The following is a 20276-nucleotide window of genomic DNA, read 5'->3' as shown; positions in this document are numbered from 1 at the left end:
TTGTAATTTTTCTTCACCGTTTTTATGTCATATTATTGAAAACGGTAAGTAAATCCATCGATGAAAGCATCAAAGCTTTTCATTTCCAATGAAATGGAAAAATGTAATTTTTTTCTTTCCTATGTTACTTCAAATTCAAACAAATGTTTTTGTTTTCTCATCCTCTATAAATAAATGCTACAAATAACACAAGTGATCCCTCAAATTGATTTGTTTTATTTTTTAACGGAATCTCAAGTCCGTTTTATAATGAAAAAAAAACGAGTACATTTTTTAGATATGAAGTGATCCTCAAGGACTAATAATGAATTCGGGAAATCAGAAATGTCCAAAGTGACGCTTTTATTTGTAGTATATATGTCGACAAAAGCCTAAATTCTTAAATGTGGCCGAAATCGTACTCTGGCTGAATTTGTAGATTCGCCATAAACTCGCCGCCACCGGTCGGCGTCCCCGCCATTGTATCAGTTTTTCGTCTACGCTCAAAGATTTTATAATGAAATATAAATGCTTAATAATCATGCATTTATATTATTACGAGGCAGCAAAATATTAGATTTTGAAAGATACATAAAATTATATTAACTGCGTGCATGCATTCAGAGCGTCGTAGAAATATAACATGTGCAGTGCATTAGAAAAATCTGACAACGTTCTAGGTTAGGTAATTCGAGGGCGGAATTTAAATACACACTGAATCATAATTCATTCAATTTTACGAATTTTAGTCCAAGCCAAATCCCAAGGCTTTGACTGTAGCTGCTCGTTATTTTTTTCCTTATCAGTCACTGTTTAGTTAGCTGGGGAAGCAGATCACGCAAATACTTGTTTGACGTTGAATTCCAGAAATTCACTACCAATAATCGTTTTTTCATCAAGTATGAATACTGGAGATGAGGACCCTTTCGAGCAGGAAACAAAATGAAAACAATTTTTTCGATGTTTCGTATAATATCCATGTATATCCTTCAGTGAGAATTATTCATAAATTGTCTTCGAAAATATCAAACAACGAGCACAGAGTGAAAAAAATCATCTGCATGTATTTTCGTCGCCTTGTGATCCGCCTGCACAAGCAAAAATCGGACAGCGCATAATATTTATATATATATGGAGTATTTATAATGAGTCGTAAAAAAAAAGAAAAACTGGTAGGAAGAAACATACGATAATTCAATTTTCGAATAACTCCCATTTTTTGGATATTTTTACGAAAAATTCGTACATGTTCTTGGCGTTCTACAGCAAAACAATAAGTGTCTATGATTTGAAGTTGTATGACACGAACGTCACGTAACATGTCAACATTGTCTGGCTTTCTGTGTAGACAGAAATAATTTATTACCGATAACTGACGTTTATTTTTCCATACACGTTACTTCATTTGTTGCGATTCATTTTCCAATACGATCTTTTTTCCTTGTTGTTTTTTCTTACGATTTCATCACAATCGAAAACAATAACAAAAGGGTCGTTGAAACGAATCGAGTTTTATTGTTGTCGTTTGCGTAATAGCTTACGACGATAATCTTTCGTTCGTTGCATTTGGTTCTATGGTTCGTTCAAATGCTCGACAAATATGACGATTGAAATGCTACTTTTTCGTACTCTCGAATTATAACAGTTTGATATAAAATCTCGATGAAGGTGAATACATAAAAAATGATAAGTGCGTGAATCGACCAAGCGAAAGTGAAATAAGAGAAAAAGTTGGGAAGTGAAAGTTTTCGGAAATATTTATGATAATCGAAGAACCAGCTGATTCGTCGATCTTAACGAAATCTTTGGATCATATTTGACAATTCTGACGTGACAGTGTGGCCTTTTTTCGAAACTTTTAGAGAAACGCTCGCCGCCACACCGCCAAGTTGCTCATCCTCGAACGCGTCCGAGTTCGACAACATGTGGCTATTTTGTTATTGTCCCGCACTTGAGTCATCAGTATTTGTATCGTTGTTATGACGTGCAAAAAATGTGAGATTTTAACCGCAGGCAACCCTCGGTTCGGCAGGGCCAATAAAAGCATCGATTCTCTTTACATCGAATTGTATTCGCTCCGAGAACACATCCGAGCAATTGGTCAGCAGGGATCATTAGAGTTGTAAATTCGATCGTCTCAGAGCTAATCGAAAAATGGGGCCCGCACGGCCATTCGTATTCGGACTACTCGTGTTTGGAATCGTCGCCATTACTCATGGGGATGAGTGGGTCTCTAAGAGCTCGTACAGCGAACAGGTGCGTTTGACTTTAACACTAATTTTTTCACCATAGTGATAACGTAGACGAAGCCTATTGGCTGAGTAAAAGCCCTTCTCGCTCGTTTCAAAACTGCCGTTGAATTTCAAAATCGCTCGTTGTTTATTTTGTCATTAGGAAAAAAACTCGATCGATGTTAGAAATAAAATCATTTGAAATGAAGAAGGGCGCAGAATAGAGAGGAAAACTAAAAGCTCGCGCATTTGTATCTGCAGGTCTCTGATGGCAAGGTCGTGACTTCTTCTTCGAACAGCGATTCACAGTTGCGCTCGATTTCGTCAAGCGACGGTCGTAACCAGCTGAATCCGGCTGGTTTGTATTACAACCAGGTTTGGCCAGAAGAAGGCTTGCTCACCCGATTCAAGAGAGAACCCCGAGGCGGCGGAAGGGGCGGCGGCGGAAGGGGAGGCGGCGGAAAAGGCGGCGGCGGAAAAGGCGGCGGCGGAAGGGGCGGCGGCGGAAAAGGCGGCGGTGGAAAAGGCGGCGGCGGAAAGGCAGGGAGGGACGCATTAAAAAAAGAGGCTGCGCGTTTGGCAAGAGAAGAAGCGCAACGCAGATTAGAAGAAGAGAGAAGGAAACGAGAGGAAAAAAGGAATGGCTAGGATTCACAAAGCGTTAAATCAAAAGTCGCGTGTGACGCTCCGAAAACATTGAAACGCTGCGTATCACATGCAATTTTGACGCGCTAAAAAATTGAATCTTTTGTGTATCGTAAGCGAAAGAAAAAACATATTTTTCGAGGAATCTCTCATTATTTTACTAATTCCTGCGTCCTATTTTTTCCCCGAATCTCATCATCGACGAAAACTGGTTTTTTTCGCCATGACTTTTTGGCGAGTCGGCGCCAATTGAACTGCTGCTTGTGGAATAACTCAGAAAACTCCAAAAAATTAGTTTCGATATTTTTCTCACTGATGCAGCAACTGTTCGCTGTTCCTTTCAAAATCTTGTGCCCGTGAAAACCGTCTCGCAGGGACGAGTGATCGCGGACGGATTATTTAAGGGGTTATTACCAAATAAGTTGAACTCCAGCTCAATACTTTAAAACGAGTTAACGATAAGTTTATTAAGAGCAAGAGGTACAAAGTCGAGGTGCGATTGCCTCGAGACCAATGACTGTTAGTTAATTCGGTAATCAGTTGTCGACAGTCGCAGACTGGTGATCCGCGCTTTGTCTTGTCTTCGTATAGGTTCATTCAAACGCCCTAGATTTGCCCCTTCTATGATTACTTTTCAAGTGATCGATTTTGAAATGCATCTTAATTTGCTTCTAGAGTGCGCAATTCCTGGGCTGATGAGCCAGCGCTCGATGGTCGAGAAAATCGTGGTTTAGCGAGGTTAGCAGTTTAGCGTTTCAACACTTAATAATTAACCCTAGAACGCATGACTGGGGTGTGAGCACACCCCACGCGAACTTCAAACTACGCTCCCGTCCTAACAAGCGACATTATCGACTGATTATCGACGGATTTTTTAATATATAAATTCAATTGAAATTAGTTTTATCGTACATCATTCTTTTCGTTATAAAAAAACGAAGAAAATGGTGTAGGATAAAGTCAGCTTAGCATCGTAGAGCCGGATTTATAAGCAGAAAAAGAGTGGGGTGCGTTCAAACCCCGGTCATGAGGTTGAGGGTATGAAAAAAGGCACACGAGGTGAGGGGTTAAGAAATTTGAGCAATTAGTAATTTAGCAATGTTTCTAGTGAATTGTTACATACTTATTCCAATTTGTGTTGTCATGGGCACAAAAAAAAGTGATTTTTTTGGCCTCCAGAAATTCGACCTAAAATTAACGAAACCGCGCACGCACGGGCTTCGAACCGAAGTTACGAGTCTGCTGCTGTTTCATCGATTCGTCATTTTTCCTCTTCGTCGCTTTCCGTTTGCTCAGTTGAGCAAGTAAAACTTCTCAATACGTAGGTACTTTTATTTTCGAGTCAAAATGACCTTGGAAAACCTGAAGTCTTATTTGCGGGCGTCATGTTTTTCGGCGTTTTCGTTAGACGCTTCTTGCTGCCGGCGCCGAAGCGTTTTTTCCGTCTTTTTTACGAGTTAATATGAACCCTGTCAATAGTAGCGACTCGCTGGAAAGTAACAAATGAACTTTTCATCGCCCCCATTCTTCTTTTCGATCCGAAGCTCTGTTATGGGATCGACTCTGTCACACGGAATCGTTGCCAAGTTGCATCCTTGAACCGATTTACTGTATCACGACGCTAAATACAAATTACTAACTCAAATTACTAAATCGACGAGGAAAGCTGAAAATACTTGCAACGAAAAAAGTCATGAAAACTAAAGTGTCAAGAGCGCTGAGGCATTGGACACAAGCATGCAGCTTTTTGCTCGTCAGTGTGACGATGGAGTGAAAAAATAGGAGCTTCAACTGTAGCCATGTTCGAGATAATTCCTCAATTCGAATTAGACCAAAAAAAAAGCATGAAGTTGAAATTTAACAAAACACTTGAGCAATCAGTATCGTCTTGTTGGCATACATAGCGAGGACAAAAAATATACAGACTCATGCGCACTTAATTCTGTCTAAGAGCTTAAAAGCAGAATCTATGTGAAATTTCGTATTATTAACTCGAAAAAGACGGACCAAAGCGATCTTAAATTCCAAGTTTTAAGAGGTTTTTTTCAATTGCAACTACTCATATTCTTCATGAATTATGAGTTCGCGGCGACTGTTTGCCCTCGGGTTTTTCGTCGCTGGGCTCGTCGCGTTTTCTCGAGGTGATACACCCTCGAGAGGGGCCTTGACGCGGTTGGATAATCGAGGCAAATCTGCTGAGGCGCGCTCCGAGCGTACACGAAACGAGCAGGTGCGTTAACGAATTGTGTCGCAGAGAAATAAGCTTTGATTCGAAACGTTGAAGAGGAAAAGCGGTATGTGGGAAGAAAGCGCAGAAATTGTATAGAAATGTTACGAAATATAGAATTGAAAAAAACTCGTCTGCGAATCGCAGATAAAAGAATCGATTTCTGTCTCAATTCAAACAACGTTGTTTGGTGTAAAAAGATTTTCGAAGATGAAATTGTTTCCGTATTCTGGATGCTTTCAACCACTAATCGTGCATTTCAAAAGTTACTGCGCTCTCCTTTCATCCAGTTCTAGACAATTAAGAACTTATAGTCCGGCTGCAACTGTCAAACTAATGGTCGGGAACATAAAGTTTAACGCGGGCAGTTTCGAAGAGCTCGAAGAATCCTCCTCGACGGGGTTTTTGGATTATGATTTTTTTTAAGTTCATTGTGCCAACACAGCGGTCACGTTCTCCTACTTGGCGGTTATTTTGTTGGTAGGTTTCGAGTGACGTAAAAGTTTCGACAGTCGTGAAAAGTCCGATAGACGAGGATGAAGATGATCATTACGATGGAGAGCTGAATCTACCGCTGCTGGAATTGAACAGGAAGAAAAGAAAAGCGGATTTGGACGTGAGGAGTGATGGTTATGGACGCGAAACGAGTCCTCGCTATACACGAAAGGGTGGCAGCCATGGGGCTAGTAAGGGCGGAAAGAGTGGTGGTCATAAGAAAGCCAGAAAGGGTGGTCGTCGTAAGAAAACCAGAAAGGGTGGTGGTCATAAAATAGACGGGAAGGGTGGTCATCGTAAGGGCGAAAAGGGCGGTGGTCGTAAGATAGGCGGGAAGGGTGGTCATCGTAAAGGCGAAAAGGGCGGTGGTCGTAAGACAGGCGGGAAAGGTGGTCATCGCAAGGACGAAAAGGGTGGGAGTCGTAAGGGCGGAAAGGGTGGAAGTCATAAGGCGGTAAGTCCGAAGGACAGTGAAAATACGATTTACTTCAGTGGCAAAGGGGGTGGTCACAAGGGCGAGAAGGGTGGCAGAGAAAGTACCATTTACTTCAGTGGCAAAGGGGGTGGTCACAAGGGCGAGAAGGGTGGCAGAGAAAGTACCATTTACTTCAGTGGTAAAGGGGACACAGTCGCGAGGGCGAAAAGGATGGTAGCCACGAGGGCAGTGAAAGTACCATTTACTTCAGTAGGTAAGGTTGCACGGTAGTCCAATGATATGATGAAAACGGGGAAGACAACGAGAACGAGCTTTCCGGAACGAGAGAAGCGAGCCGTGAAAAACGTCGCGGAACTTTCGATATTCTTTTTCTCAAAAACCGATGTCAGCCACGAACAGCTAAATCACAGTTTCGTGTATGAAAATATTCTCATAGAAATGACAAGCCCAATGTTCATCGTGTTCATGGTGACCAGGTGTCATCTCGAGGAATCTTCAATTTTTTGATTCTCGTGCGCCAAAGAAAATGTGGAAATAATTCGATTGAATCTTTTCGTCATTCCTATTGATCGTAAAAATACGCTTGTTATACCTACGAAACGTGGTAATGCAACAGCTTCATTCACGTAATGTACGTACAGGTATTTAAACATGTTTTAGTTGAATCGGCAAACTCATTCCGATCGAGTCTACAGAGAAAGTTTTTAAAGAGTTACACAAATGCGGTTTCGCTTATGGTTCTTCGTTAAGGAGTTTGGCGAACTCCATTCAATTCATCTCTGAGCAGTATACAACAAATTTTGAAACGATCGAGTGTCATTTTCGTAAAAGTTACACGACGATTCGACTTGGTATAATTTAGATTTATCAATGGCTTCAAAATCCAGTAAAATCGTGTCGAAATATCACTAATTCGAGTCTCCAAAGCCTGGAGTTATCGACCAGAGTCGATTATCCACTAGAAAACAATGGCCGTAGGAACCATTTGAGAAGAAAACGAAGAAGCTATTTCGTTGAATCTGAAAATTATTTTATACTTGTGCCTGCATGTTACCGTTGCGCGATGTCTGCATCAACGTTGTTACACGATCTGTGTCAACATCGCATGAATGATTACGCCAGAAGATAAATATAATTAATGTTTCTTGCGAGTGAAAAAAAAAAAAAAATTAAACGTATGCCAACAAAGGTTTATATCACTAAGGAAAATGGTCGGGAAAATTATTTTATGTATTTTTGCACAAATATACATATATTGTCGTCTAAATTGTAGTGAAACTAATTCCCTTTTCACTGCGATTGTCATCGGGTTGTATGGAAATAGAAAATTGAACAAATGACTCTTGTTCAATTTCACGAGTCTCATAAATACACCTTGACTCGATTGTAGAACGCTCAACGAAATTGGAAAACAACCTTAAAGCGACGACAACATGGCAGCAGGTGCTGATGAGCCATCTCAAGGATCACCAGAATAATCAAAATATAAGAATGACCCATAGACTTTTAAGAATTTACAGATGAAATGCTGTCAGTAACGAACGAGATCATTCACATTTGCGCTATTGCAAGGTTGAGGAAAAATTCAATTCTATCGAATTCTCATTTTTCCATTTGTCCATAAATGCTCACAAAGTACTCGCAAAGTGATAGTTTTTTTCAATAAAAAGCACCCGAAAATCATTTCGCCTCATCAGCGTTCTGCGGATCGATCACAAGTTAAATGCGCGCGTTTTGGGCTCATTCCGATGAACATTTCAGCCAAGCATCGAATACAGACTTTCCAGCTTTTTTCGGATCGACGAGCAGTCCCAGTCGCTCGCGTTCGATCGCTCAAAACGTTTCATTGATGCAGTTTCGAAACTATTTTAATATTCAAACAACAAAGCACTATTTTATTTTGGCTCTGATTACTTTCAAAATTATTCAGTATCATTTTTCCACTTAATATTTGTCTCTGGCAATGCCACATTTACGGCCTTATTCGCGACACGACGATGCCTTATCTCTTACGATCGGTACAAAGGAATATGTTATCGTGTGCTGTAATGAAAAATGGCCGGCAGTCCAAACAGTTATCTGGATTCAAACGGCGAAAATATTTATTTTCCTCGATACGTGAACGTTCTATTACGTGGACGCGAAGCTTCTGCACAATAAGGCGGATAAACATGTAGTCGAATTTTCAAAGAATCTCTTTGTTCGGATCTCGGTTCGAAACGCGTATATCCCGTTTCGCGGAGACCGAGACGAAGCGAGAGGCAAAAACGAATGTGGTTCTTTGCTTATTTAATTAATCGAATAAATGGAAAACTTTCCTCGGGGCAACGGTCCGTTAGCCCGCTCGTTAGGAACGCATACTCGTGAGCCTGACCAAAAGATCCAACGCGACGCAACGACAGGAGAGATAGCGCTGTTTTTTTAAAAAACGTACCCGCCACTTGGATAAATTGTACGGCGGCGTGAGCTAGCACTTGACGTAGGTAGGAAAAAGCATGGATTATTCTGTAGTGAACCAAGTTGGATGGAGTAATCATTATAAAAGCCGAGTTTATCCACTCCACCGCCGAGATTCTCTCAGGAAGTACGCGCGAAATTAAAGCCAGGGATCCCGGCGAGGCGCCGATTATTTAAAAAAACGATTTTTTTACATTCTATTATCGAATAATGGAGTACCATCGGCTACTGACTATTTCCCTTCTGATCCTTGCCGCCGCCGTTTTTTGCCAAGGCAATCTTGATTGCTTGGACGACCATCCGGCCAAAGTCGGCGAATGGGTTGGTAAAGGCTCGAAGAGTGGCAGGGTACGTACGAGAAAGCCTCGATAACATTTTAGGGGTTTTCTTATAAGATTGGTACGAACCGCATCAGCTGTGTGAAAAGAGCTTTTTCAGTAAACCGTAAGATCGTTCAAAATTCAAGCACCTTCTAAGAGCTGTAAATTCGCTGAACATTTTCCAAGATATTTTGACGGTTTATGTGGACTCTGGAAAACAGTCTTGAGCCCGTATCGTTGCCTAGAACACTGGATTTAGAGATCATTTTTCAGATTCAATAAACGGGAAATTGTACTTGTTTTTCCTGAAATTCTATAAACATAATTTCGTTAAAAAATTCAATTTTTTTTCTATGGGTTTGATAGTCGAAATGTATTTTTCGAAATTCGGTTTGCAGTGCTTAATCGAATTTAAAATTTTCATTGTTTTTTATTTCATTTCAATTAAATACTAATAATAATTGAATAATAATTTTATTTGTTATTATCGTCATATATTTAATATGATTAATTATCGTAAATAATGAATAATAATAGTTATTAATTATTATTAATAAATAATTATAATAAATGATATTTAAATTTAAATTGCACTAAAGTTTTACGGATTTTTGAAAAGCTTATCATTGGCTTTTGTATATTCGAATACGAAAGTGATATTCGCTGTTTCTATCATCGTTTCATTCGTAATTCACCTCAAAAAAATCTAATAACAAACGGAAAATCGTGAAAATGAAGAAAATTCGAAGAAAAACATTTGTTAATTTGTTTTCAGTCAACTGTGAGTACGGACATTGATACAGAAGCGGTAGCATCTTCTTCCGCAAAAAGTTCAGCGTCGAGCGGGGTGAAATCATCTGGAAAGCGTGTGGCCGGTGCTAGCAGTTCGGCATCGAGTGTTGCAAAGGCAGTCGGGAAACATGTAGCTGCCGCGAAAAGTTCGGCTTCCAGTGCCGCAGTTAGCATGAGCAAGGGTGCGATGGCTAAGGCCTCGGCCTCGGCACGAAGCGGTGCAAGCGCGATAAGCAGTCGCAAGGGTCTATTGAAAAAGAAAGGAGCGAAGGAGGACTGCGCGGAGGGCGACGAGGAGAAAAAAACGAAAACGGATGACGAGTCCGAAGACGACGACGCTCCAAAAGGTTCGTCACTCGGCGGCTCCGAAGCCAAAAGTGAGATCGCAGCTTCCTCGAAAAGCTCGGCTTCCAGTTCCGCGGGCAGCATGAGCCAGGGCTCGTCGAAAAAGAAAGGAGCGGAGGACGACGACGACGACGACGACGAGGAGAAGAAGACGAAAACGGATGACGAGTCCGAAGACGACGACGCTCCAAAAGGTTCGTCACCGAGCGGCTCCGAAGCCAAAAGCGAGAGCGCAGCTTCCTCGAAAAGCTCGGCTTCCAGTTCCGCGGGCAGCGCGAGCCAGGGCTCGTCGAAAAAGAAGGGAGTAGACGACGACGACGACGACGACGACGACGACGACGAGGAGGAGAAGACGAAAACGGATGACGAGTCCGAAGACGACGACGCTCCAAAGGGTTCGTCACTCGGCGGCTCCGAAGCCAAAAGTGAGAGCGCAGCTTCCTCGAGAAGCTCGGCTTCCAGTTCCGCGGGCAGCGCGAGCCAGGGCTCGTCGAAAACGGAGAAGGAACCTGAAGAAAAAACAGACGATTCGGAGGACGGTCCGACAGAAAGTGAGGACGGGGAAACGGACAAGGATGGGGAAGAGTCCGATAAGAAGGATGCCGAAGACGAGGCGGCCGAACCGGATGAGGAACCAAAGGATGACGACGCACCGACCGACTCGGATAAGACCGATGACAGCCCGGATGGCGACGACGATGCTAACGACGCGGACGACTCGGACTGCGAAAAACCGTGCAAAATGTGTATGACCAAGAAAAAAAGTAAGAAAGGCGAAAAAGTGAAGAAACCTCGAAAGGGTGGTGAGGAAAAGGAGGAAGAAAGCCCGGATTCGGATAAGGATGACGGGGACAAGGAAGACAAGGACGGGGACGACGGTGACGAGGATAAAGCAAGCCCGGATTCCGACAAGGACGAAGAGGACGGCGACAAGAAAGGAAAAACTACCAAACCCGGTAAAGGCTCCTCCAAAAGATCCAAATCGAAAAAAGATAAATCAAAATCTTGTGGGGAAGCAGGGCCGTGCTCGATTTTGAAAACAATTTCCAAGAAAGCACATGCCTTGAAAGGACGTGGAAAGTCATCGTAATAGGGACTTTGATTTATAATTTAAATAACAAAACAACAATAAAATTACTTATAAAAATCGATTTTTTAATTTATTTTATTTTTATTAAATCGTTTTTGTTAAAAAAAAGCATCCGAATCGTGTTTCTTTTGTGTACTAAAGTGTTTCGAAGTGACTAAAATTTCGGCCATTTTACTACACTCGATTATTATTTTCCCGAATAAAAAAGCCGGGCACCAGCAGCAGGTTCGATAAAGGCATTCTAGTAATTTTATGTAAGAAACCGCAAACCCGGCGGAATACACTCTGCTGATATGGTAGCGCTGAGACACTGCGACAACGACACTCACATGCGTTCTTCGTTTCGTTATTTTTAGGCTAGATTGAGCTCGATCTTTGAATACGCCGATTATTGACGGTTTAAATAAATATTACGACGCCAATAATAATGGAGGTAGAACGTTATGAAGTCAGAATCATCGACGAAGTGAAGGTAAGCAAAATAAATTGTAAAAAGGAATGGCGAAAAGAGCATTCGAACTGTCAACCTGCTAAGATATATAATGTCACACTCCATAAAATTCGTCTGTTAATTTCCATTCACTTTCCATTTGTTTTTAAAAAAAATGACTGTTCCATTGTTTGAAGATAGTGAAGAATACCGATAGTCTAATTTTTATAAACCGGTGCGAGACAAACAGACGAAACAATCCGAGATTTTTTTGTGTCAACTCCGTGGATTGTTATATTACTCCCACCATTTTAATCCATTATTGTATATTTTGTGTTATACCAGACAGATCGAGTTTGCATTTTATTTTTAATTATGTATTCAAGGGCAAAGGCCTTTTCGCACGACACAATATCAAAGAAGGCGAGCAGATATTGGTAGAGAAGCCGATACTTTGTTGCCAATTTGCATGGAGCACCGATTATGGATATTTGTCTTGTGACAATTGTATGCGTCCTTTGGAAACTGCAGAGGAGAACGTTCGCAGATTAACTGGAAAAACCAATATAATATTGCCTTATCCTCAATGCTGCGAAACTCAGAAAGAAACCATTGTTGAGTGCCAAGCTTGCGGCATTAAATACTGCTGTAAAGAATGCCTCGACGAAGCCAATGCAAAGTACCACAAAACTCTGTGCTTGGGATCAAGAGATGCCAATGAATCTCACCCTTTGACTCAACTCAAAGAGACGTGGAAAAGGATTTATTATCCTCCTGAAACTGCTACGATTATGCTCTTAGCTAGAATGGTTGCCTATGTCAATCAATCGACCGATAAATCTGTTGCGCTTGCAACTTTTGCACAGTTCTGTCACAAAACTGTCAACGAAATTGAAGAAATTGCTCACAATCTTATGGGCGAAAAATTCGTTACTGAAATCGATGTACTCAGATATTCCATGCAGAATGCACTCAATTCGGAATTTACAACCAATGTATGTAACATGTAAAATCGGATTTTAGTAATAATTAGTTTTCAATGTTATTTTTTCTACCATTGATGAGGTCCTATTAGAGGGTTCAAAAAACCAATTTCCAAGGTTTTTTCTTGATAAAGAAAATCTTTTTACATTTGTATCTACCAGAAATTCCATAAAAAAACATTCATCCAAATTTAAAGGTAAACTTATAGAGACTCGCAATAATAACAAAACAGCTCAAAGTTTTAGATTCAAATTGACAGTAAAAGTAGAGCCGAAAATTCACTATTTTAAAAAAGCACACGCTAAGAAAAAATCAGAGCAAAATCTTACTAATTGCTGAACTGAAAAAATGATGGATATTAATCCATCAAGTACCTCAATATATCATCAAGAAAAAAAATGAAACAAATGTTCCATTTTCTTTGAAAAATAATTCGTAAAAATACCTAAAATTTCCATGATCTAATGAAAAATTTTTTACTATGAATTTCATAATTCTCGTTCACAGTGGTTCACTCCTGATGGATTCAGGAGTTTACTGGCTCTGGTAGGAACAAATGGTCAGGGCATAGGTACAAGTGCATTCGGACGATGGGCGAAGAACGTTTCAGCACTGGAATTGCCTGAGGATGAAAGAATTCGAATAGACAAACACGTGGATCAATTGTACGACGATATGGACGAAGGTAATGTTTTGCTGAAAACTTTTCAAAACCATTTTTTTCTGACCACTAATTCAATTGCATAGAATACACATACCAGATTTGCTCTCTATAACAAGTCATTAATTCCGCAAATAACTGACTTTAAAAGATTTTCCAATGAAATTTTCTTTTTATTTACAGTCGTTGGAACTTATTTGAATAATGAAGGTTCAGGATTGTACGCACTTCAATCCACCATAAATCATAGCTGTTCACCAAACGCAAACGTTGAATTTCCCTTTTCGAACAGTACTCTTGTCGTAACTGCTACGAAAGATATTTCTGCAGGTGAAGAAATATGCATAGGGTATTTGGACGAGTGTGAGCTCGAGAGGAGTCGCCATTCTCGACAGAAAGCTCTAAGCTCGTTGTACCTATTCAATTGTCGTTGTGACAAGTGTGTGGCTCAAGCGGATGATCCTGACTGTACATCGGATGAAGAACCGTTCGAAGATGCTGACTCTGAACCAATGTCGGATTAAAGACCAAGACATTTATTGTGGACATGAAAAAAAATTATTGATACTATTGTAATAATAAGAGAAAAATCGAATGAACTCGCTGGTATAACTTCACTAAGAATATACGTTTACACAATGAAATTCTGAAAATCACATTTATTTCGATAACACTTCTTCATTCTTCAGTAATTTTTCAGTACCACAGATGATATAGCTTTCGCAGTAACAAACATTGATTGACAGTCCAGCGATTCATCATTTTATAATTTTATCCATCAAACTGATAAATTTAATCGAACCCGAATTGTTAATGGAATCACAAGTAGACAAAAAATTTTGTATACTCCGTTTTGTGAAGACGCATATTACACATTAGATTAGATATATACAGCGCAGCAAATACAAAAGGAAAAATGCATATAAATTGATATGAAATAGCACAACTAACGAACGCTGCCAATTTTGTGAAGCTGAAATTTGAAATGTTGGAGTCCAACGAAATGAACGGAAAAACAGTTTGTAATTTTTCAATCCCTCTCCTTATTTGCAATTCGTAGTTTCTCAGCCTACAAAAATGATTAGTGATATGAAAAATTGGAGAATTACAAATGTTTTTCCCGCTCATTTCGTTGGACTCTAACGTTGCAAACTTCAGCGTCATCCAAGTATTTTAATATAGTTTTATGCAATTGTGATTATACACATTCATTCCGACATTACGATTTATAAATTGTTTTGAGAATAAGCTAATTTAATCCAAAACGTAATAAATTACTAAAATTAAATTGACAATTATTTGCTTAAACTAGTACGCGTCAATTGAGATAAAAGCTTCAAATATCATCTACTCCAACAAATGTAGTGCCACTAACGAACACTTTTTTTTAGTCATTTTATAAATGTACATAGCGCAATATTAAACTGATTGCCACAGAAAATGCATAGAATATGTCAAGTTTGAGTTACTCGAACCGCAGAAAAATAGTAGAAAATAAGGAAACGAAATTGTCGCCTTATCGTGACTTAACGATTCTATTGTCAATAATTCGCAATCGCCAGATTTTTCAAAAAAAAATTCATGAGAAGATAAATTGTTGGAGAACGAGGGTCGTCAATTTCTTTCTTCCTCTTCGTCCATTTTGGCCACTGGTTTTACCACTGCTTCGGTCAAAGTTCTATTATCGAATGCTTTTTGACATCACTCCAAGATTTGGATTGCATGCTGCTTTCTTAAGTTTTATCTGAGAAAAATTGTTTTTAGTATGATAGATTTATAGTTTGGATTAATGGTTCGCCACGTGTTTTCAATTATAACCCTCTGTTATATGGTTTTATTTTCTAATTTTTGGATGGATTTTTGGGAGATTGTGAGAAATATCTATTCGCTATCATTTTTTGTTGCTCGATTTTCATTTTTACTGGTATATTTTTTTTGTGCTTTAAGCGATTCCGGTTTTAGAACTAAATATCGATTTCAGAGTAATAAATTCATTGAGCACGTGTTTACTGTACGCCGTTTTTCAAGCGAATCCGTCAATTTCTTTCCAGTCTCAGGTGGTTTTTACCCATTGTCATAAAATTTGAAACATATTCCGGGAGCGGCACCGCGAATACTCGATGCTCCGTTAATTTAGTCAACATTGCAGCAATATTGTGACTCCGAAATTCCCATCTAAAAATGCAAAAACTCTGACTTTAATCATTCCGGTTGACAAAATGGAAGAAAACAATTTTTTTGTAAATTTAGATTTACTTTACGTTGTCATAAGTCGTTGATTAGATAATTGAAAAAATATATTTCTATCTCAAAAGTCAGATTTACGAACTCTTCGTGCCAATTGATTAAGAATCGTATTGACCTTATTTGTACATTTTCGTCAGGCATTTTCATATTAATTTCGTCATCGACCCAGGGTCGTTCAGGTCCTGTAGCTACAAGCAGTTCCAACGTCGGCGGTTCTTTTCCAAAACATTGCTCGGCGTATTCACGACGTTGTTTGTTCTGTCGAAAATCAATTCCAGAACTCCTGTCAACGAAAAAATATAAAATGAGTAATTCAGACATTATGTATTGATTTTTCGATATCCAAAAACACAAATGATTTCAAATAGTGTGTGGAATATTTCTATTTCGTATTACGTCACAACTGGTGCAGCAGGTTTCAGTCTTGGAGTCTCGTAGTTCTCAGAATCAACGGCGCCTTGCATCTTCATCCGTAAAATTTGAATGAGCGAGTGAAGATCCCTCCCGACTAACTTGACTACTTTGAAACTCGTGTAACCAAAACTTTCAACTAATATTTGTAGAAAATCCTTGGGCGGGTTGATTCTCGAGCAAAACAAAAATTCTAGTTCCATCGACATGGCAAAGAAAAATGGTAATACGCGATGGCTTTTGCGTTTGTCCTTGGGTTTATCAATGATTGAGATAAATGTGAGAGACTCATAATCTATTACTCTCACATCAACTTTCAACTGATGTTTTTCAAATTGTTGAACAATTTTTGTCTTTATTTCTGACTTGGTTAAGACACCTTGTCTCTCAGATTTTTGTGTCAACATCTTGAAAGTATACCATGTTTTCTTGCTGTGATGCCTGCTGATGTCTAAAAAAATGACGAGCGGTCAAAAAAAAAATTTCAGTCCAATTTTTGCAGAAGCATTATTTCATTTGATTTAAATCAAGTCGCTTCAATGAGTATTTCCAGATAGAGTTGAATCAGTTTATGCCCTCATCGGAAACCCACAATATGAAACACAAACGTTAACTATATTGTAATCCTCTTTGAGCTATAATAAATATTATTTGCCAAAGCCACTTTTTCTGAGTAAATTTCTTCTCCAACCATGTTTTGAAATAAAAGGATTATATTTAAAGCCTCATAACCGATGCTGTGTTCATAAAACGTATGTTATTCTTATGAAAAAGTTATTTGTCTACTTACTTATAATATCCAAATTGGCTATTCTGTCATTGAGCACTGTTTCACTAACTTTTGCTTCCTGGTGGGTGAGAAAATAAAAATATTATTATGGAACAAAAATCAAACGATTTCCTAATCTGAGAAATGATTGGGGATTAATGGCTTTTCATGAAATATGGAAATTTGTTGTACCTTCTAGAAGACATCTCTCGAATTTGGAATAATAACTATTCTTCAACTTGACAATGAGGTACTTAAGGATAACCTTTGTATTATGTGGAGACTATTATTTTTTTTACTCTGAAGATTTTGTCAAGAGACCATGAATACAGAAAAAATTATTCAATAATACATTTTGTTGTTCTAAAGTTGTAGGCTCAGTAACAATCCTATCATTCAAGAACTCACGTGTATAGCTTCTTCAATGATGTTCAAGACATTGCTAACAGTAAATTTCTGGTGATTTTTAATAAGCGTCGATCGTATACGATTCCACGACGTTTCAGGAAAATTATGCAGGACACAGTTTTCCAATTCCTCAAAACGGAATTTTTTTATGGCACTATTAAGTTTCCGACTGACGCTCAGAGCTGTAAATAATAAATGCAACAGTTTAAAGATTTTCAAAAAAAAACGTTTGATACATATTTGCGATAAACAATATTTATGCATTGAGAACTGTTTATTTTTTGACAAGCTGTTTGAAGCTATAACCTCAAAAAACAAATTACTTGAAAAAATCGTCCTGATTTAATTCATCATACTCACAAATAGGCATCTTGAATACGATGAATGTCTTTTTGGGGAATTATGTAGGAGCATCAATATTCAATTTTTGTCAATTTTTACTCAACTTTTTACCGGATAAACCAACAAAAACTGAAATCCTTGACGCCCGGAACATTCAGCCGTTCGACTGAGTCAACGTACGTCAACGTCGTCGTCGTCAACTCATCAACGAGTGCAAGCGTGAAAAAACGCGCGCAACGCGAAATTAACGCCCAACACCATCTTGGGGATAATGGACGTCTAAAAAAATCAGCAGCTACTTTATCTACTGCGGATCAAGTAATCTTACCAACAGCCACGCGCAAGTACGTACGACTGCGTACGACGGTACGTACGTATATACGCCACGATATGACATCAATGTACCAAACGCGTACTCGCCGGTCTCTGCGCACTTTTTGTTAATAAATTCAAAGTCTTGTACAAAATATTTGGAAAAACATTTCAAAAGTATCGCAAACGGACTAGTATGTTTTGCTGTGTTTAACTATATCATTTTTTACGGAAAAGTTCTCATGAATCCGATCAAACCAACGTGTACTAAGTCAAAACAAGGAAAACTCGATTCAAAAATCTATCAGCTTGCGAAACACGTGCTCGAAGAATCAGCTGTTGAGTTTGAAAGAGAAAACAAATGTATGTATTTGTGAACTTTAAAATTTAAACGATCAGAAAAATTTAGCAACACATTCTTTTCGCAGTTTCTGACGACAATCTTCTAAAGCTGTTCGACGTGTTTGGTGGAGTTATAGAACGAGCATTAGAATTGTACGAATCCGGTTCTGTCACCCGGATCTCCGCTACAAAGGCTGATCAAACCGCGACAATAGCGGACAAACACTTATCTCGTTCGGTTCTCCAAGTTGAAGGCCATTCTGGCGAAGCTTACATGATTTATTCTGAAATTAATTTCTGTCCGTGTCCTGCTTTCAGGTCTTCTTGAATAAAATATTACTCTGGCGCTATTGAAATTTTGACTTTGAAAATGCAAAAAAATGCACATAATGATCATGAATCAATTGTCTTATTTTTTATTAATCACAAAAACCAAAATTTGTCCGTTTTTTTATTAGTAAAGATTTTCCATTTTCTTAGGTATCAAGTTCTTCGAGAACACTCGGAGTTGACTTGCAAACATGTTCTCGCTGCTTGGCTGGCTTCTGTAGATACTCAAAAATTGGTCACCAAATTGATTTCTCCAGATCAATTTAAGAGTTTGCTGCTCTATCAATTTTCCAAGGAGCAACATGAGCCAACTGTCCAATGATTATGTTTTTGCCGCAAAATTAGGAAATCTCAAAACCTTTGTCCAACTACTCAGATCTGTTAACTTTAAACCGGTAAAGTAACAAAAATTTTCCATCCACTTAGTTTATTCTTTTCAAGCATGACTTTTAGCATTTTGAAAATGCTACATGTGGTACTTATAATTATAATTCATTTCATCATTACATTCAGGAAGCAACATGCTCAGCTTCGGATACAGGTTTGAGAGTAACAGTTGAAGACTCAAAATGTATGCAAGGAAGTTGTTACATTCCTAGCGAAGTATTTGAAGAGTATAATTTGAAGGAGGATGTAAGATTCAAGATAAACTTAATAATACTGGTGGAATGCTTAGGAATGTTTTGGAGCAGTGTGTCAAATCAGGGAACAAGCATTGCTCTTCAGTTGTTTTACAAAGTACGAGAAATCTTTTAACCATCATTTCAAAAGTTTGTTCAAAAAGATCATAATTAAAAATGGAATCAATGATCTCAGGGCACTGGTCATCCAGTATCAATTCTGATAGTCGAGGACGGTGCTGTAACTGATTGTTCTTTAAAGACCCAGCATCCAGATGAACTCATAGACTTCCACTTAGGTCCGGAGTCTGTCTATAACAGAATCGTCTTACAAACTGAGTTATTGAGGGACTTTTTGAATGAAGTGGATCCAACCAGCGAGGTCATGGAGGTAAAATATGTGAAAAATAGTTCAACTTACTCAAAAAAATGATTTCAAAGAATGATTTCTCAGAAACTACAGTAAACTGAAACCGAGGTGCCATTTTTTAAATAAAATATTTTGTCTTCTTATAAGTGAAACGTAAATTGATTAAACTGAATAACTAACAACGCGGGTTGTTGAAAAAAATGTTCTACAATTGTTAAAAACATTGGTTGCTTCCACGATGAAGATAGTGAAACAAATGTATTCTTTTTTTTCCTTTTTAGCTGCATCTTGCACCTGACCCTCCATATTTTAGAATAAGTACACATGGTTTGGGAGGTTTGTGTAGGATAGAATTGCCGCACGATAGTGATTTGGTCAGTTACTTCAAATGCAAAGGGCCAACAACATTTGGTTATAAATTTTCACACATCAGACCTACAATGAAAGCGCTGAGTTGCGCAAGCAAAGTATCAATCAGGACCGACGAATATGGATTATTATCTTTCCAATACATGGTTAAGAGTGACAATGGAACGCTCTGTTACGTAGAATATTATGTAAGAAAATCAAATCATATGAACAGAAATAATTTTTTTTTTTTATTTCAGTGGAAAATCAAAAGAATGTATTATTTTAAATTGCAGATTTCACCAGTCATTGATGACGACTAAATCAATAGTGTATAAAGCGAAGGATTACATTACAAATGTTCATTTACGTGTTGTGTTAAATAAATAATAATAAAAAACTTCAGATTGATTTGTTCAGAGTTCATTGTTTAATACTAGATCGGTTTTATACATGAATTCTTGTGGATTTAAATTCCAGCTCAAACTTCGCGGGAGCAACAATAATATTCTCGATCTGCGAGAGCCTTATGGATCGAATAATAGGATTTAGGTTATAATTTCAAGAATTCAAAACAATACAAAGCTCGGTACTGTGATCGCACTGTAATCAAGAGACTCGGTAGAGTCTCGGGACAAGTACATTGACAGCCCTGTCGTCTGCTGCTGGCCCGAGGCTCTCGCCG

General features: G+C 38.7%; 6 protein-coding genes across 7 annotated transcripts; 5 read left to right on the top strand and 1 right to left on the bottom strand.

The window, feature by feature from the left end:
- Window positions 1–1794: 1794 nt before the first annotated feature.
- On the top strand, window positions 1795–3000 carry LOC122415399 (RNA-binding protein cabeza-like). The gene is made up of 2 exons (XM_043427509.1): window positions 1795–2235; window positions 2472–3000. The coding sequence occupies exons 1-2, from the start codon at window positions 2134–2136 to the stop codon at window positions 2856–2858; spliced, it is 489 nt and encodes a 162-aa protein (XP_043283444.1). The 5' UTR covers window positions 1795–2133; the 3' UTR covers window positions 2859–3000.
- A 1932-nt stretch (window positions 3001–4932) lies between these two features.
- Window positions 4933–6283, top strand: LOC122419107 (keratin, type I cytoskeletal 9-like). Its single transcript, XM_043433392.1, has 2 exons — window positions 4933–5085; window positions 5567–6283. The coding sequence occupies exons 1-2, from the start codon at window positions 4933–4935 to the stop codon at window positions 6281–6283; spliced, it is 870 nt and encodes a 289-aa protein (XP_043289327.1).
- A 2397-nt stretch (window positions 6284–8680) lies between these two features.
- LOC122419100 (clumping factor A-like) lies at window positions 8681–11045 on the top strand. Its single transcript, XM_043433383.1, has 2 exons — window positions 8681–8818; window positions 9566–11045. The coding sequence occupies exons 1-2, from the start codon at window positions 8681–8683 to the stop codon at window positions 11015–11017; spliced, it is 1590 nt and encodes a 529-aa protein (XP_043289318.1). The 3' UTR covers window positions 11018–11045.
- A 264-nt stretch (window positions 11046–11309) lies between these two features.
- Window positions 11310–13736, top strand: Smyd5 (SET and MYND domain containing, class 5). Its single transcript, XM_043414559.1, has 4 exons — window positions 11310–11489; window positions 11834–12442; window positions 12939–13116; window positions 13276–13736. The coding sequence occupies exons 1-4, from the start codon at window positions 11445–11447 to the stop codon at window positions 13614–13616; spliced, it is 1173 nt and encodes a 390-aa protein (XP_043270494.1). The 5' UTR covers window positions 11310–11444; the 3' UTR covers window positions 13617–13736.
- On the bottom strand, window positions 13737–17469 carry LOC122408033 (uncharacterized). 2 transcript variants are annotated; one of them, XM_043414565.1, is made up of 6 exons: window positions 17288–17466; window positions 16928–17109; window positions 16541–16598; window positions 15736–16201; window positions 15455–15622; window positions 13737–15267 (listed from the first exon to the last, which is right to left on the bottom strand). In XM_043414565.1, exons 1-6 carry the CDS (start codon window positions 17295–17297, stop codon window positions 15129–15131), a joined length of 1023 nt encoding a protein of 340 aa, XP_043270500.1. In that variant the 5' UTR covers window positions 17298–17466; the 3' UTR covers window positions 13737–15128. The 2 variants fall into 2 exon arrangements, with proteins under 2 accessions (XP_043270500.1, XP_043270509.1); XM_043414574.1 differs by having other exon boundaries at window positions 15126–15267; window positions 15354–15622; window positions 17288–17469.
- Window positions 17470–17658: 189 nt separating this feature from the next.
- On the top strand, window positions 17659–20002 carry Rad1 (Radiation insensitive 1). The gene is made up of 7 exons (XM_043414587.1): window positions 17659–17944; window positions 18010–18241; window positions 18404–18648; window positions 18767–18991; window positions 19070–19264; window positions 19525–19800; window positions 19888–20002. The coding sequence occupies exons 3-7, from the start codon at window positions 18556–18558 to the stop codon at window positions 19912–19914; spliced, it is 816 nt and encodes a 271-aa protein (XP_043270522.1). The 5' UTR covers window positions 17659–17944; window positions 18010–18241; window positions 18404–18555; the 3' UTR covers window positions 19915–20002.
- Window positions 20003–20276: the final 274 nt, after the last annotated feature.

The sequence above is a fragment of the Venturia canescens genome, chromosome 1 (assembly GCF_019457755.1).
Source record: "Venturia canescens isolate UGA chromosome 1, ASM1945775v1, whole genome shotgun sequence".
Taxonomy (NCBI): Eukaryota; Metazoa; Arthropoda; class Insecta; order Hymenoptera; family Ichneumonidae; genus Venturia; species Venturia canescens.
This window is presented reverse-complemented; position numbering and strand designations above follow the sequence as displayed.

Bases quoted from the DNA above. Each gene is read 5' to 3' on its own strand.
- LOC122408033 (XM_043414565.1), bottom strand. The intron at 15,623-15,735 runs GTAATACGAAAT...TTTCGTTGACAG, and splicing joins CCTGCTGCACCAGTTGTGAC to GAGTTCTGGAATTGATTTTC. The intron at 15,268-15,454 runs GTCAATACGATT...TTGCATTTTTAG, and splicing joins GACGAAAATGTACAAATAAG to ATGGGAATTTCGGAGTCACA.
- LOC122419100 (XM_043433383.1), top strand. From the start codon at position 8,681: ATGGAGTACCATCGGCTACTGACTATTTCCCTTCTGATCCTTGCCGCC. The intron at 8,819-9,565 runs GTACGTACGAGA...ATTTGTTTTCAG, and splicing joins AAGGCTCGAAGAGTGGCAGG to TCAACTGTGAGTACGGACAT.
- Smyd5 (XM_043414559.1), top strand. From the start codon at position 11,445: ATGGAGGTAGAACGTTATGAAGTCAGAATCATCGACGAAGTGAAG. The intron at 12,443-12,938 runs GTATGTAACATG...TCTCGTTCACAG, and splicing joins ATTCGGAATTTACAACCAAT to TGGTTCACTCCTGATGGATT. The intron at 13,117-13,275 runs GTAATGTTTTGC...TTTTATTTACAG, and splicing joins GTACGACGATATGGACGAAG to TCGTTGGAACTTATTTGAAT.
- LOC122415399 (XM_043427509.1), top strand. From the start codon at position 2,134: ATGGGGCCCGCACGGCCATTCGTATTCGGACTACTCGTGTTTGGAATC. The intron at 2,236-2,471 runs GTGCGTTTGACT...TTGTATCTGCAG, and splicing joins AGAGCTCGTACAGCGAACAG to GTCTCTGATGGCAAGGTCGT.
- LOC122419107 (XM_043433392.1), top strand. From the start codon at position 4,933: ATGAGTTCGCGGCGACTGTTTGCCCTCGGGTTTTTCGTCGCTGGGCTC. The intron at 5,086-5,566 runs GTGCGTTAACGA...TTTTGTTGGTAG, and splicing joins AGCGTACACGAAACGAGCAG to GTTTCGAGTGACGTAAAAGT.
- Rad1 (XM_043414587.1), top strand. From the start codon at position 18,556: ATGAGCCAACTGTCCAATGATTATGTTTTTGCCGCAAAATTAGGAAAT. The intron at 18,992-19,069 runs GTACGAGAAATC...CAATGATCTCAG, and splicing joins CTCTTCAGTTGTTTTACAAA to GGCACTGGTCATCCAGTATC. The intron at 19,801-19,887 runs GTAAGAAAATCA...TTTAAATTGCAG, and splicing joins TCTGTTACGTAGAATATTAT to ATTTCACCAGTCATTGATGA.